Here is a 15,875-nt window from a genome sequence, read left to right as displayed (position 1 = left end):
AATTTTGCATTACTGATAATATTTACCTGAAGATTTCTGTTCATAAGGGATTCGTCAAGGCAGGTCGCCAACTCCACAGCTCTTTTCTGGCTAGCAGGATCCAAATAGTACACCATTTTGGCAGCTACAGAAGAGGGGGAAATCAGCTCTATTCAGTTACACTGGTACAAGGGCGATTTCTTGAATTTACTTCTGAATTTAGTTTAGTGATTTTGACTGCTTTTCTCCATAAAACACCCAAAATTACTGTTCTATGAAAATGCACGTGGTTCTGCTGTACCTTCTACTGAAAAGAAAGCTATTAGATCAAGCAGTATCTCACCATGTGGGAAACTGCATCAAATTGTTTAGGATCAAAGTCATTCAACATGGTTTGGCACAAGGAAACGCAAAGTACTCATACTTGTTCTCCCCCCATCGTTTAACTATAGTATTACAAAGCTGTTTTATATAAAATATATGAAAATTTTATGGAGTTACAGCTTTAGAGAGGTGTCTAAAATAATTTACTTTTAAAGAAAACAAAGTTTAATCTACTGTGATCAATGCAATTCATTATTTTCATTGTATGAAATGAAGACCAATATTATTTCTAAGAACATTTTAGCATCATGGCATCAAAAGTGGACAAGCCAAATTCTATTTTTTAGAAACTTTGCTAACATAACCATTCACGAACTTTCAAATATGTTTTAAGACCACGGGTTGTTTCCAACCACTGGTAGGAAGTTCTGACAGTCTTGGATTTTCCCCATAATCCAAAAAGCCACACGAGTCACGGCTGCTGTGGCAAGGAAGAGAAAAAAATGTTCATCCCCCGTATTCTGCAAGCAGAACTCAATGAATAGTAAAGGGGCAATTCTGCTCGACTCTCCTCCTCACTGTGGCCTCCTGACCCACGCAGCCTTCTGTCCACATCGTCTCTCTACTGCAGGTATCTTCTTTCTGGGCTTCAAAAGGACTGCTATGAAAGGGGAACTTAGGGGAGATCTGTATATGTTGTGCTGGAAGTTGGTTGGATAGAATCCAGCATAATTTGTTTTCATAAAACTAAAGGGATAGTTGCAATGCGAAGGCTGAAATTCCACACCATTTCAGACACAAACTCGGTAGCTGCTTGCTGCAACACTGCTTTCAGTAATCGGTGGGTTTTAATGACTATTACGCTATTCCCACAGCTTTATCTAGCTCATTATCCTTAAGATACTTTGTTTAGCTAGTGAGGTGAACCCAAGGCTTCCATGAATTGTGCTTATCTGCAGAATGAATTAGGATTTTTATTACCTTCACCAAGCAGCATCTTGAAATCTGCTGCCTAAGATCATGAAATCTTCCAAGAAACTGTCCTGTAGCATGAATGAAATCAGCTACGCCCTCCCCTACTTTTGCCTCAAGGGAAGAGGGGATCTTGACAATGTCTTTTCTTGCTTACCCCCCCCCCCCCCCCAAGAATACCACACTGTTCTGGGAAGGTCCAAACCCTCAGCAGTAGCTCTCTGTTCAGTAGGAATTCTATTAACATGCTTCAGCTGCAGAAGCTCTGTGCCCATTCCTATGACAGTTGTGAAAATGACCTCTGCATGCCTCCTTTAGGCCCTCGTAATGGATGATCCATTACCTCTCCCTCCCTTTCCATTAGCACAAGTCTTCTGTTGGATTCAACCCTAGTTTGCAGAGCTTTGCAGCTGATTCAGTACTTCTGCTAGGGAATACAAGAGTCATGACATCTCCCCTGTAAGAGATAAACAATCAGCAGCCGCATGTGATAGATCAAATGCTTGAGCTCACTGAGAAATCAACAGTTTTATGTTCAGACAGCATTTTTGAAGGGAAAAAAGGAGACCATGCTGATGTCTGATCTCTCATCTGCAGTCTGAAGTGGTACCATCAAGCAATAATCACAGCATGTGAGGCAGATTATGTGGCTGACTATGTGGCTTGGATCTAACATTCTCTCTTGTGCCTCTTGAATGAAGTATAGACTACTGTGTTTAAGTAATAAGAAGTATATGAAGGACTAGAACTGCTACGTTTTCAGAGAGCAGCAACAACAAAAAAAACTCTTGAAGCAATACAGATCAAACTACATACCAGATAACCTGTGTGGTAGTGAATCATAGTTCTGTTTAAGGAAAGTTTCATTGAAGTTCTTTGGATTAGTTGCTCCAAAAAGCCGATTCACTTCTTGATTCAACACTGTTCTGACTGTTTCTGGTAGATCTTTGCTTTCAGAAACTATAGCATTAAGAATAGAGAGTTAACTACTTCATGTTGTTTTTGGCTTTAATAATCTAGCCAATAAAAATGCTTCTCCTATGATATCAAAACCACTACCTTACCTTTACTCTACGCAAGCTAAAATTTGTTCTGTACACTCATGGCAGATAACAGATATTTATGTACTCTCTATGGTTATGTTTCAGTTTTATTTCTCTACAAATCAAACATATTATTTTTCCATATAAAAGCTCAAAATGTCATCCATGTAATTTTAATTAAGGATACTACTTATTGCTGTATACAGGTGGTCTTTGAGACTACAGAGGACAGCTTTAGACAAGGTAGGATCTGAAGAGATAGCTAGGATTATGCATATTTACACATCACTTAGCACAGAAACTGGTACAGAACTAGGCTACTGGAGAATGAATTTCTGCCAAAATCTGCAAATATGCAATCTCCACTTTATGCTAAGAATCAGGACAGGGGAAAAAACAAATAGAAGGGAGGCAGTAGAGGAAAAGAAAATTTTGGAGAGATTAAATTTTAAGTATGATGTTTGTTAAAAAGATAACTGTTGTAGAGAAGAATGGAAATGAAGTATGGATTATTGTTTTATTTCTAAGTTCTGTTTTTTCTTCTTTTCCTTGTACACTTTTTACTATTTTCTTTATTTTGCTTTCTGTCCTTTTTATTGGGCTTTTAATTCTATGAATAGAATAAAAAAATTAAAATAAAAGAATCAGGACAGGCTGGTAGCCAGTCTATCTGCTTGATTTCAAGGGCACTGCCTTGACTCCAGTTCCAGCTCAAATATTTTTTCCTTTCCAACCTGATAATTCCAGTATTTAGTAAAATACTCTGATTTGGCCAAATCTCAAGCACTATATAATTAAGAAAAAGCACCACCACCCTGCAATGAAGGGGTCACATTTATATAAGTCAGATGGCAAAGCATGTATTACACTGCTTTATATCCTGATACCCTGACAAATTATTAAAAACTTGCAGAGAGTATATTAAGGCTGAAGTGTGCAAGGGGGGGGGAGGGAGAAAGAGTTTGGGCTACATGAGCATATGAAGCTGCCTTATATTGAACCAGATCACTGATCCATCCAAGTCAGTACTGTTGACTCAGACTGGCAGCGGCTGTCCAGAGTTCCAGAAACAGATCTTTCTCATCAACTGCTATCTGATCTTTTTAAGTGGAGATGCTGGGAATTGAACCTGGGATCTTCTCCATGCCAAAGAGATGCTCTACCACTGAACCGTTGCCTTCCCTTACCAAATATGTTTGGATATATTCAATTGTACAGTAAACTACATTATTAGCTGGGCTTTTTTGAGGGGGAACACCCTGGAATGGCATTCCGGCAGCTCTGGAATCTGCCCACATGATTCCTTCCTCCTTTGGCCCCGCGGGCTTTGCAGAGAAGGCTAAGCTGTTTGAGTTCATTCTGCTTTCTTTTCATTCCTTTCTTTCTCTCTCTCTTTCTCTCTGCGTGTGTGCGAGAGAGAGAGAAAGTGCTGGGGCCCAGTGTGGGCGCTCCAGAGGAGGCTAAGCTATTTTGAATTCATTCTACTGTGAATGAGGGAAAGTGCAAGCTGGGGCCCAGCGCAGGCTCTTCAGAGGAGGCTAGCTACTTTGAGTTCATTCTACTATGAGTGAGTGAGTGAGAGAGAGAGAGTGCAAGCAGAGCTGCTGGGGCCAGCACTCCAGAGGAGGCTAAGCTGCTTTGAGTTCATTCTGCTTTCTTTTCATGGGGGTGGGTGGGGCTGTGCGTGTACGTTTGTATGTGTATTACTTTCATTCTTTTGTTGACTGAAGTTGACGTTGTTATGGTTCCCACAGCTTTTGAATGCAGACTGCTTCTGTGTTAGTTAAATATGGATAGCTGTGTCCAAGTCACAGAAGGCTTTCATCAATATATTCATCAGCATATAGGTGTTCTTATGTCTTATGTCAAATGGTTCTCCCCACCCTCATCTGATTAACATCACTGAAATTGCAGTGGACATATGGGTGTTAAGGAAGTTTTTATGAATACTGTTTGTCTGGGACATTGGAATATTTATGAGCATTTCACAATGTCACAACAGCTTAGCCACTGGTAGAGTTGGCAGGCAACAACAAAAAAAAGCCATTTTAAACTAAGTATAAATCTAATGCAGCTAAAGTTGAGTATCTTCTTTTGAATTGCTCCAGTAAAGCAAAACCCTCCCTGAAAATTTGAAAATTCAATATTCATTAGATTAGGAATTTCAGACTCTCTGGAATTTTGAGAGTTTTAGAATTTTTTTTCTATGCTGGCAGAGGGAATCTGTTAGAATTTAGATTTGTGAGATGGGTTTTGGATTTTTAGAGGGCCCCTCCTTCTTGTATATTTTAAAATATGATTCCAAAGAAATGAAATATTTGAGAAAGGGAATGGAAGATTTCACTTTTTGTAGAGGATATAGAAAAGGAAAAAACCCTTTCTCCTAATAGTGTAATTTCCCAAGCTTACTAACATTTATCTCATTGTAATGCATTGTGCTGGGTTCCGGGCAGCGCCATCACTTCCAGAAAGTGGCGTCACTTCTGGAAGTGATGTCATCACACATTTCTGGGAGCGTGCACACGTGTGCGTGTGCTTCATGCACAGACATGTGGTAATAGAGAGTTCCACCACCTCTTTTCCCAGAAAAAAAGCCCTGATTATTTAGTAACATCAGATTAAAAAGTTTGCTTACAGCACATGTAGCTCATGGGTTGGATCCAGACTAATGTTTCTGCAGTGCCAAGAATTTCTGCCCAAGGTGCATGGATTTTTCCACCTCTCCACTACCAGAGCACCCTGAAATAGCACCCCAATCCTCCTCTAGGAGAAGATGGGCCCATGGATGGAAATCCTTGCGTCTGTGGAAATATCTGGCGAGATCCAAGCCCATTTTATGCAAATTTTATAACTGCTTTTCAAGAAAAAATTGGGTCACATATTGAGTAAAATGTTCAGAGTTATCATTTGCAACAGATTGCTACATATAACAGGTTCTGGAAGCAGGGTGGCCAGGCCACCGCTTGGATTCCTACCACTGCTGAAGAGGTGAATCATGCACTCGTGAAGCCACGGATGACTGGGGTCAATGGCAAATGCTCTCTTCACAGACTGCAGCATAAGAAGGAATTTTTCTGTTGGAAACAAAATAAACGGACACTGCATTACAAAGTATTCTTACTTTCTTGAACAGTTGCATTCAACAGAGAACCCAATTAATGCTTTAGATATTGCAATGAAAATAAGTTTGAAAGAATGAATGGAACAAACAAGTGGGTGATCCATAAGAAATCACAGGGGCTCCACTCTAACAAATGTGAGAGACTGAGTATTTTGGCCTCCGCTTTCAAATGATTTTTAAATAATGCCATTCAAACTAGGACCACCATCTCTTCTAAGATGTTTTATTTTGATAAGACTGATTAAGGAGCAAGTTGGCCTCAAGTTTTTTTAAAACATTTATTAACTTCTTATGAACAACAACAACATTAAAGATAAACAACAGTAATATTTAAGATAACAATAAAATCAACTGCTGCAAGGTACAATATTGACCTAACTCAGTTAGGTTATCTGCGTGGATTCCTTTGTTGTTACATGAGACTGAAAGCTTTATTTTGTTGTCAAAGTTATTGAGATGGGCACAAAATAAGTATGGCCAATGCTGAAAAGAAATTGCAACTTACCCTTGGATACATGTTTTAGATTACTGATGCAGCTCCACTTTATTTATAATATTCATTTTATTGAATTTATATTCCACCTTTCTACCCTTAAAAGGGCTAAGGTGACTCACAAATTAAACATGAATAATTAAATCACATTTTGAAACCATTAAACCTAACCCCAAAACACACCATTAAATCAATTAAAATCATAAAATCATGAAAACAACAATTAAAATATTAGGCAGGATGGAGGGATCACTGAAGGAACATCAAATGAAACAAAACAAGTCTCCAACACTTGGTGGAAGATGGCAATAGAAAGGGACAGACGCAGCTCCATGGGGAAAGAGTGCCAGAGTTTTGCTGCCATGATTGAGAAGGCCTTCTTCCAGGTTGCCACCTGTCTATTCTCAGAAGGGGACACCCAAAGAAGGAACTCCAATGGTGTCTGTACTGACCGCAATGATTGGGTAGGTTCATAAGGGAGTAGACCGTCCTTTAGGTAGATTGGTCTCAAAACATAAAGCAGTACCAATACCAGCACCTTAAACTGTGCCCAGAAACAGCTTGGGAGCCAGTGTAGACAGACCAAGACTGGAGTAATATAGTTCCTATGTCCCACTCCATTCAACAGCCTAGCAGCAGCATCCTACATAAGTTGAAGTTTCTGAGCAAATCTCAAGGGCAGCCCTATGTAGAATACACTGCAGTAAGTTGTTAGTTGTAACCAGGGCATGTACCACAGTAGTTAGATCTTTTATGTCCAGGAGAGATCACGCCCGGCTAACCAATCAAAAGTAGTAAAAGGCACTCCTAGCCACAGCGGCCATCTACTTATCCAACAGTAGGCTTGGGTCTAAAGCAGCCCTAGACCTGTTCCTTCAAGGGAAGTGGCAACCTTATCCAGAATGAGTGACACCTTAAATCCTGGGTCAGACCTTCTGCTCACAAACTTGTGTCTTGTCAGAATTAAGCTTCAATTTATTAGCCTATATCCACTCTAAAAAGAGCCTCGTGGCGCAGAGTGGTAAGCTGCAGTACTGCAGGCCAAGCTCTGCTTATGACCTGAGTTCGATCCTGGTGGTAGCCGGGTTCAGGTAGCCAGCTCAAGGTTGACCCAGCCTTCTATCCTTCCGAGGTTGGTAAAATGAGTACCCAGTTTCCTGGGGGTAAAGAGTAAATGACTGGGGAAGGCAATGGCAAACCACCCTGTAACAAAAGGTCTGCCAAGAAAATGTGATGTGACGTCCCGCCATGGGTCAGTAATGACTTGGTGCTTGCACAGGGGACCACCTTTACCTTTACCCATCCACTCCAAAACTGTCTTCAGGCACCATATCAAGGTTTCTACGGTCTCCCTGGGATCAGCCGGAAGCACGAGATAGACCTGAGTGTTGGTGACAATCCAACCCAAATCTCTGGATAACTTCAACCAGTGGTTTCATGCAGATGTTAAAGAGCATAGGAGTAAGATGGAAACTTGAGGGCCCCCACAAGCCAAAGGGCTGAGCAACAGTCACCCAACACCACCTTCTGAAATCTACTCCCAGGTAGGACAGGAACCACCACAAAACAGTGCCTCTAATCCTAGCCTGGGAAGGCAGTCCAGAAGGATACCATGATTGATGCTACTGCAAGCCACTGAGATGTCTAGCAGAATCAACAGTCTCCCTCCCTCTGGCCATCTCCCAAAGCAGATCACCCACTAAGGCAAACAAGGCTGTTTAAGTCCCATAACAAGGCCTAAAACCAGACTGGAAAGGATCTATTCAGTTTACTTCATTAAGAAAACCTTGAAATTGTCCAGCCACCACCTGTTCAATCATCTTTGCTCAGAAATGGAACATCTGAGACTAGCTTATAGTTATTGAGACGCCTGGTTTCAGGACAGGCTTCTTTAGAAGTGGATGCACCCCAACCTGTTTCAAGGCTAGGGTGAGCATGCCCTCTCTTCTCAGACCCAGTCAGCCAGCCCCCCAACCCCACACCACAGATTTAAGTAACTTGAAGGGGCAAGAGTCATACAAGCAGGCAGCAGGCCTCAAGCCTCCAAGGACCCTGTACATAGCCCTCAGACTGAACAAACTGAAAAGTAAGCCAAACAAGCTGAATATCCTAGCACCACCATCAGACCCTGTCACTGCTAATGTAGAGACCAAGTTGGAATGGATGCTAGAGATTTTATCTGCAAAGTGTTGAGCAAAATGGTCATAGTAGATCATCAAGCAGTCTACCTCCTCCAGCAGGTCAGATCCCTAAAGGCCTCTGACAACTTGGAACAGTTCTGCTGGTTTACACTGTTCAGACACAAGAGTGGCAAAACGTGTTGTTCCTTTGCTGCCATCACCTTCACAGAGTGTGCTTTAAAATGAGCTTCTTTCTATTTGTCCTGAGTCTTCCTTCTCTGTCACTCTAGCTGTCTCCCTTACCTTTTCATCACCTGCAGCCCCTCAGCAGACCGAGGGGCTACCTCTGCTCTGACACTTGAGAGAGGTTGCCTGGGAGCAGTTGTATCAACAGCCTGAATCATTTCCTCATTCCAGAGGTCAACCAGAGCATCACAACAAGACACCAACCATATCAACAGGAAAATCCCTTAGAGCTATCAGAAAGCCACTTGGATTCATCTTGGGGAGGATCTTTTTAACAGATCCTCCTCTGCAGGGTCTTGGTATCCCTGTAAGTCTAAACCCAAGCAAACAGTGATATGTCCATAACAAAGGAACTGTTTCAGTTCTTTCACCCTCAGATCACATTCATCCAAAAGAAAATACCAGATCAATAATTTGACCTGCATAATATGTAAGACCTGTTATTACATGAGATAGGCCCATGGTTGTCTTGAAAGCTACGAAATCTTGAGCTATTCCTGACAAGACAGTCTCAGCCTGAATATTGAAGTCCCCCAGGAAAACCAGCCCAGGGCTCCACACCTGAGACCACCTCTATCAGGCAGCCAGGTGGGCAACATACCAACAAAATCCCAATCCTGTATCATAATCCCAACATTAGGTACACAGCCTCTAAACCACTAGTGTCCTGGATGGGGCACCTTGCTAGGGGGATAGAATCCTTAGTGTACAGTGACACCACCTCCCTGCCTGCCAGACCTATGCTGCTGATGCATTAGCAAGTACTCCAGAAGACACAGCTGGGAGAGGTTAGCCCCTCAGTCAGGACTCATGACTTTACAGTTTTTTCCACCTACCTTTCCTGAAGTAAATTTCAAAGGCAAAAAGATGAGTTTCTATTTTGTTCTTCACCAAATTCTTCAACGGAGTTAAAAACTTAATGGCTTCTTCCAAAGGTGCTTCAACCTGAAAATGCAAAAATATTTGCCAAAAGAGGGGTGAGCCACTTCATAGACAGAAGCATTACATTTAAGCTGACAAATCTGTATGAAAAGATCCAGAACTTGTTTCCACACATCTAGGGTCCCCAAGGAGAGGCAACTGATTAAGCCCTGCCCCAACCTGTTTGGTGTAGTTGTTAAGAGCGTGGGACTCTACTCTGGAGAGCCAGGTTTGATTCCGCACTCCTCCACTTGAAGCCAGCTGGGTGACCTTGGGCTAGTCATGGCTCTCTGGAGCTCTCTCAGCCCCACCCACCTCACAGGGTGTTTTGTTGTGGAGATAATAATGATATGCTTTGTAAACTGCTCTGAGTGGGCATTAAGTTGTCCTGAAGGGTGGTATATAAATCGAATGTTGTTGTTGTTATTATTCAAGTGTGATATTTTACACTGCTTTATGTCAATGGCTGCCATTTCTTCCTCTGGGAAAAAATGAACAGCTGCTTTTGGGGATGAGGTGGGAGGAAATTCTACCTCCTCCTCTTGTCCAGTGCCTAGGTTATTCATGTACATGGATACCATGTTTCTTTATGCAAGAGCCTTTGCAGCAAACATGTACTCATCTGACACAGTACACCAATGAGTACGCATGTGCTGACATATGAAAAATTAAGCAATAAGGGATGAGGAGGAAGCCTGCAGATTCTCTGAGAAAGGATGATCAAAACTTTATGAAGTGAAGTTCTGTTTAATGAACTCTATAAAATTACACAATCAAACTAATATTCAACAAAAACAAATCACAGTCCATTGCTTGAATACCTTTGCTAGTTTCTCAGGAATAAGCTCTTCCTTCGGTCCTCCAATTTCTTCATCATCATCATCTTTCTTCTTTTTCTGGTTTCTCTGCTGCTTCTCTTTTTCTGCATTCTTTTTTTCTTCTTCTAGCTGAGCTTTTTTCTGAGCTCTTCGTTGCTTATTGCGTAGCTTCTTTAGTTCTTTATCAGACATATTTGCTTAAAGAAAGTACATGTGAAATAGATCATGAAGAGAATATCCAGTTCTTATCAATATAGTAAACCTCATTTTTGGCAGCTCAAGTTAATCACTGCTATTATTTCAATTTTCTAGCCCTAACCTTATCTGGCTCTGAATTATGATCCAAAGCTGGGACGCTGGAAAAATAACAGAAGGCCATTCAACTTCCCCTCAGCCAGAAACATGTCCCTAGATTCATAAAGACCAAAGGAACCTTAAATAAATTGTCTGTAATTTACATACATAAAACATGCAGACTAACTGCATGGCAACGCATCCCTGTGAATTTTTGGCTTTAATATTTTAAAGAAAAGGCAGAATGGTGAGAATGCTTTATCCTAATTGTGATGTCTTAGCTGAATATTCTTATTTTAAGAACAGCAAACAATGTACTTTTCATTGAAAGGCAATACTACCCACTAATTTTGCAGCCATATCTAATTTAAAGATGACAAAGTAAAATGCTCTTACACAGCATAAACACAAAGCTAAGACTCAACAACACTGCATGCAGTGAGTACTGGAAGCATCATATACCTGTATCAGCTTCATGCTCTTTATTCTCATCTGTCAGAGGGTTATCATGAAGTTTCAAATATATTTCTATGGCAATTCTTGCTGCCTTAAAATAAAACGGATGCTGCCGAAGTACATCTTCTAGTTTCAACAAGTCCACGTAAGATCGAAGTGTGATCTTCCTCATACAGTATGTGTGGAAGTCAAATTGGTCATCTGTGATTTCTACAAAATGCTAACACAATACCAAGTCACTTAGCAAGTGTCAGCAATCACAAAGATCAAAACATATGTATCTTCAGAATAATCCATCAAATGTAATTTGGATAATATTTTATTAGCACTTGGGGGGTATGGGAAGTGACTAGCAAGCTAGAATTCAATGCAATATTCAGTAATTTAATCCCAGAAGGATAACAAATAAATCCTTCACACCTTAAAGACTAATTTATTACAGCATGTACTTTCACGTGACCCTTTGCCGGTGCATGAAGTCACTGGCAAGGGACCTATGAATAATTTTCTCTGTGGTAAATGAAGTTTTAAGAAGGCTTTAGTATCATTACAAAAGTCTGATTTTTGTTACACTAGAAGTGCCTCAGTTATACAAGTTCTTTGGTTAACTACATTTCAGAAGCATTCCATTTTAAGTATACGATGGAAACAGAAGTTTCAATCTTCAACTTGTGTGTGCAGCAAAGAACATCTCCAAATAAAAAAATACAAACACAACCTTCAATGCATGTTCAATATAGTTTTCCGAATGCGACACAAAATGCAATCCTAAGTGGAGTTACTCCACTCTAAACTCATTGAATTCGATGGGTTTGGACTAGAGTAACTCTTCTTAGGATTGCATTGACAAAATGCAGATTTTAAGCAGAGGCATGTTAGTACTGTGGATACAGTACTTATCAATTGTTTAATCGAGACATAATGTTAATTCACAGCTTGGAGGTGCTCTACTGTGCATGTGTTGCCTTTTTCTCTTCCCAATTTTTGTTATGACACTGTTCCCCTTGACATTTGAAATGACAAATCATGGTTAGTACCACACCATCAAACCTTATGAATGCTTAAATGCAAATGAGTTTGCAGACTGTGGTTTAGAAGCAGGGTTCTAGCCATGGTTTGACAATCCAGACACCAGCAAGACTACAGATCAGTGTCAAAATTTGCCACTCTTAGGCAAACACTCTTGAGGGGTTTGATCTGCCTAGGCTAGATAAGAGTTGTGTTGCTTGTCCAATCATGTGAAGAGCCTGGAAATTGCTTCAGGACCCAATCTTGCTTTTTCAGAAACAGGTTGGTGCTGTGGCCAGGAGTGTTTTCTGCCAACTGCATCTGATTTGAAAAGCTCCCTTCCCTTCCTGATCAAGTAACACTAATCCATGCTTTTATATCGACCATATCAGACTACCGTAATGTGCTCTGCTGGGGATTGCTCTTGAAAATATTTTGGAATATTCAGTAGGTGCAAGATGTAGCAGCTTGCCTCTTGGTTGGGGCAGGGTGCTCTGTGCGTATAATACCTCTTTCTGAACAGCTGTATTGGTCTTGTTTTTTGTTTCTGGGCACAATACAAGGTGCTAGTTTTAACCCTTCAAGCCATTATAATCTTGGACTCTTATGTGAAGGACTGCCTCTCCCCGAATTCATGCCTATATGCCAGGGGAGATAGGTTGCCAATTTTTGTTAGAGCTCCCCTTGTATCACGAGGTTTATCTCATCTTTGTAAGAGTTACAACTCTTTCTGTGGCAGTCTCTATTCTCTGGAACAGTCCATCTGAAGAGGTGCATAGGGTACCTTCTTTGGCAAGATCTTGGACTCTTTGCAAAGTTATTTTGTTCCATTTTGCCTCTGGGGAATTTACATCCTGATTTGCTCATTGTTCTACAGCTTGGATGGTTGGTTCTCTACGGGGGGCAAGATCGGGCCTATGAGTTTCATATGGGATTGATCTGAAGGTGACTTTTTCTATAGGGTAGTGTTTTTTGCTATTTATTGTGACGTAAAATGATTATACTGAATTGTCACCTTATTGTTTGGAAAAGTGCAATGAGCTTTGAAGAGGAGAGTGTAAAAATAAACATAAAATGCATGCATACACGCTTTTAAAAATTCCAGTTAGAAAAATAAGATTTGCTAAACTCTATTCTTGAAGTGGACTATCAGAAAATATTAAATTTAAATTCAGTAGGTACATACTCTCTCAATTTCGTGGCATTTTTTAAGTGCTTCACCAAATTTATTCATTGTTTTATAAGCCTGGGCGCATTCTGTCTGGAACCACATACACTGCATTTCATTCAAGTTTTCTACTGCTGATGTTCCTTCCTAAAAAGGAAATTTTAGAAATATTTCAAAGCAAAGTCATTACATAAGTTCAGTTTATGAACAATCAACTCTGAATAAGTGATACCTGGGTTCTGAAATGTTCTAGAAAACATTTATCAATTCTTAGAAAGAGAAATATGGAGAAAACAAAATGAGCTGAGGGCACTAGTCGGAACACAGACATCAAAAATGGAATTTGAATAAAACAGATTAACAATGCAATCCTAAACAGAGTTATCCCAATCTAGGCCCAGTAACTCTGTTTAGGATTGCACTGTAAGAAACTTAAATTTATAAAGATGAGTTAATTCTATAGTAGCAGGAGTGGGGGTGGGGTGCACATCCAAAACAGTTTATTTAAAAGCTTGTGGTCTCTGTAGAACAGCACTTAGCAGCACACCTCAAAAACTCCTAAAATACTTTTTTGTTAACTTTTCTTGGCAGGCAAATAGCCCTAAAGTAGCATGAACTGAATTTCGTTACAAAGCAATGGGAGACATTCTGATGTCTTAAACTAAAAACCAAAGTGAACTGTACAAACCCTTGTAAACTTTGAACACATTTCTTCTGCCTCTTTTATCAAGTTGGCTTTCAGCATGTATTTTGCACATTTGGAGTTGATAAACCTATCTGCTGTGTCCAGCGCTTGAGCCTCATCCATCCATCTCGCTGCTTCTTTTATGTTTCCAGCATGCTTAAAAAGAAAACAAAAGCAAACTAGATTCATACAGCAATTGATCTGTGTCATATTCTACTCCTTGATGGAAGTTATAATCAGTGCTAAGAAAGGTTCTCATCCCCAAACTGAACCACTAAGCCAACAAACTTCAATAGTACATCATGCAACGCATATTTTATTAGTTATTGTTCAAGTAATTGTATCCAAATCCATGTCAACACATTTCTCAGCAAACTGCTGCAAGATGAGATTAGGAATAGGTGCCCTAAGAACAAAGAAGCCAGACAGCAATGGATAAGGACTGAAGTCCCACTCTGATCACTCTGCAGCCACGTATCCTTCAGATTTTTCTACCTGCCAGGCACTGCAGACGTTTCTAACCATAACACCATTTCCAATACCAGTGGTGTTAGTACTAAGGCGGGGACAGAGACTGGAAGTTAAATTGGTTTGCCTGTTTAACATATAAATTAAGCAACAACAACAACAACATTTGATTTATATGAATTAAGGACCTCAGGATGGCAAGTTCTGCACCAGCCTCCAGATACGCTGATGGTGTAATAGAACTGATGGTTCATGAAACACATTCCTGCAGCCCTGACTGTCAGCCAAAGAATCAGCTGACTCTTTGAATACAAGAAAAGGCAATGTTGGTGCGAGTCAGCGGCAATAACAATGAAGTTACCTTGTAGATTTTCGCCTTCACAAGGAACAGTTCTATCAAGGTGGGTGTACTTTCTATTGCAGCATTAATGTATTCCAGCGCTATGGATGGCTGCCCTATTTTGTCATAATGTTGTGCCAGGTAGTACTGGACCCACAACAACGTAGTCGGAGGTTCTTCTTTACCATCATCTATTTGAAGGAAAATTACCATTTGAAATTAGATCACAAAAAGAAAAACCCAGTGGTGTGCTAAAGAGACCATTTACTATCGCTCACCAACCAGTTGTATCTGGACCTTTCTAACAGTTAGGAAAATTCTGTAGTCCCAGGAATCACCAGCAGAGCACATTTCTTTTGGGGGGTGGGGTGAGAGAAAAGTCTGGCTGACAAAGCTAATTAGATTCAGGAGGTTTAAAGCAGACAATTCAGTTGATCTGTTTCATGAATAAGCTCTTACTCCTTTTAAGAGTAGCACATTCAAGAGGATACAAACTACAAGATCACAGAACACTTCAGCCTTTGAAGTACATCTTGATATTAGTGTTTGCTGAGCACATTCCAGGCCACAACTACCACTAAAAGATAGAAACTAGGAACAGCTCCAAGTTTCCAGGTACATTCAGTTGTATTAAAGCAACAGGGTGGAGGGATGCTATACACGATGTAGCCCTTCATCTAAGCCTCTGCCATGAGAACAGAAGTCAGGCTGGAGGCCCCAAACCTGCAGTGACTGAAGACAGGCGATCATCTTGTCAATGCTGAGAGTGGTGTTCACTGGACAAGTTTGTCACAAAGTGAAAGGGTACAGAGGATGAGTTCAGGTGGTGGCAGGATAATGACAAGGTTGCTACTGGCACAGTTTAGGAATGGCCAAGGAGACAAAATGGGATTATGGGTCAGTCAGTATCTTCTGCGCTGTTACACTTACCATTTGGATTAAACAATCTGCAGCTTTTAAGGGAAGTTTCATAACCTACTACCAGTTCTTCTATGATTGCCACCTATATTTACAAGACATAAATTTAAGACAAATATTTTAGTTCAACATGGACAACAGAATCTCTACTAAATCCTAAATCATGAATGTATATGTAAGACAGAAGCAGAAACAAGAGCTGTTATGACTGTGAACTGGCTGTACACAGTTTCACACTATGTTTTACTCGCCTGTTCAGCAGCTAAATTTACAGGAGGGCCACTTTATTTCATCCTCAGAAGGTGATGGGCTAGGCTGCACCCAAGCCTCACAGGCCACGGTCACCAGTCCCTCCACATGTTTATCTTGCCATTGGATTGACAACTGGAGGGCGAGCTGTGGATCTGCAGGGGGTCAGCACTGAATGTGGAGCCTCCAGGAACAATTTCTTACTACAGACAGTATTTCATGATTGAATGTGAACCAGCAGAGTAACAAGAG

General features: G+C 40.6%; 1 protein-coding gene across 1 annotated transcript in view; it reads right to left on the bottom strand.

The window, feature by feature from the left end:
• NAA15 (N-alpha-acetyltransferase 15, NatA auxiliary subunit) overlaps positions 1-15,875 on the bottom strand; it is a 61,252-nt gene that overhangs the window by 1,734 nt on the left and 43,643 nt on the right. Inside the window, exons 10-19 of the mRNA XM_054990184.1 lie at positions 15,387-15,459; positions 14,478-14,647; positions 13,652-13,804; positions 12,982-13,110; positions 10,794-11,007; positions 10,041-10,234; positions 9,135-9,243; positions 5,294-5,392; positions 2,092-2,235; positions 27-124 (exon numbers count right to left, since the gene is read on the bottom strand). Coding sequence (XP_054846159.1) covers positions 27-124; positions 2,092-2,235; positions 5,294-5,392; positions 9,135-9,243; positions 10,041-10,234; positions 10,794-11,007; positions 12,982-13,110; positions 13,652-13,804; positions 14,478-14,647; positions 15,387-15,459 — 1,383 coding nt within the window. The remainder of the gene's footprint in view (positions 1-26; positions 125-2,091; positions 2,236-5,293; positions 5,393-9,134; positions 9,244-10,040; positions 10,235-10,793; positions 11,008-12,981; positions 13,111-13,651; positions 13,805-14,477; positions 14,648-15,386; positions 15,460-15,875) is intronic.

Source organism: Eublepharis macularius, chromosome 10, assembly GCF_028583425.1.
Source record: "Eublepharis macularius isolate TG4126 chromosome 10, MPM_Emac_v1.0, whole genome shotgun sequence".
In the NCBI taxonomy this organism is placed as follows: Eukaryota; Metazoa; Chordata; class Lepidosauria; order Squamata; family Eublepharidae; genus Eublepharis; species Eublepharis macularius.
Note: the sequence above shows the minus strand (reverse complement) of the source record. Positions and strands in the feature narration are given on the sequence as shown.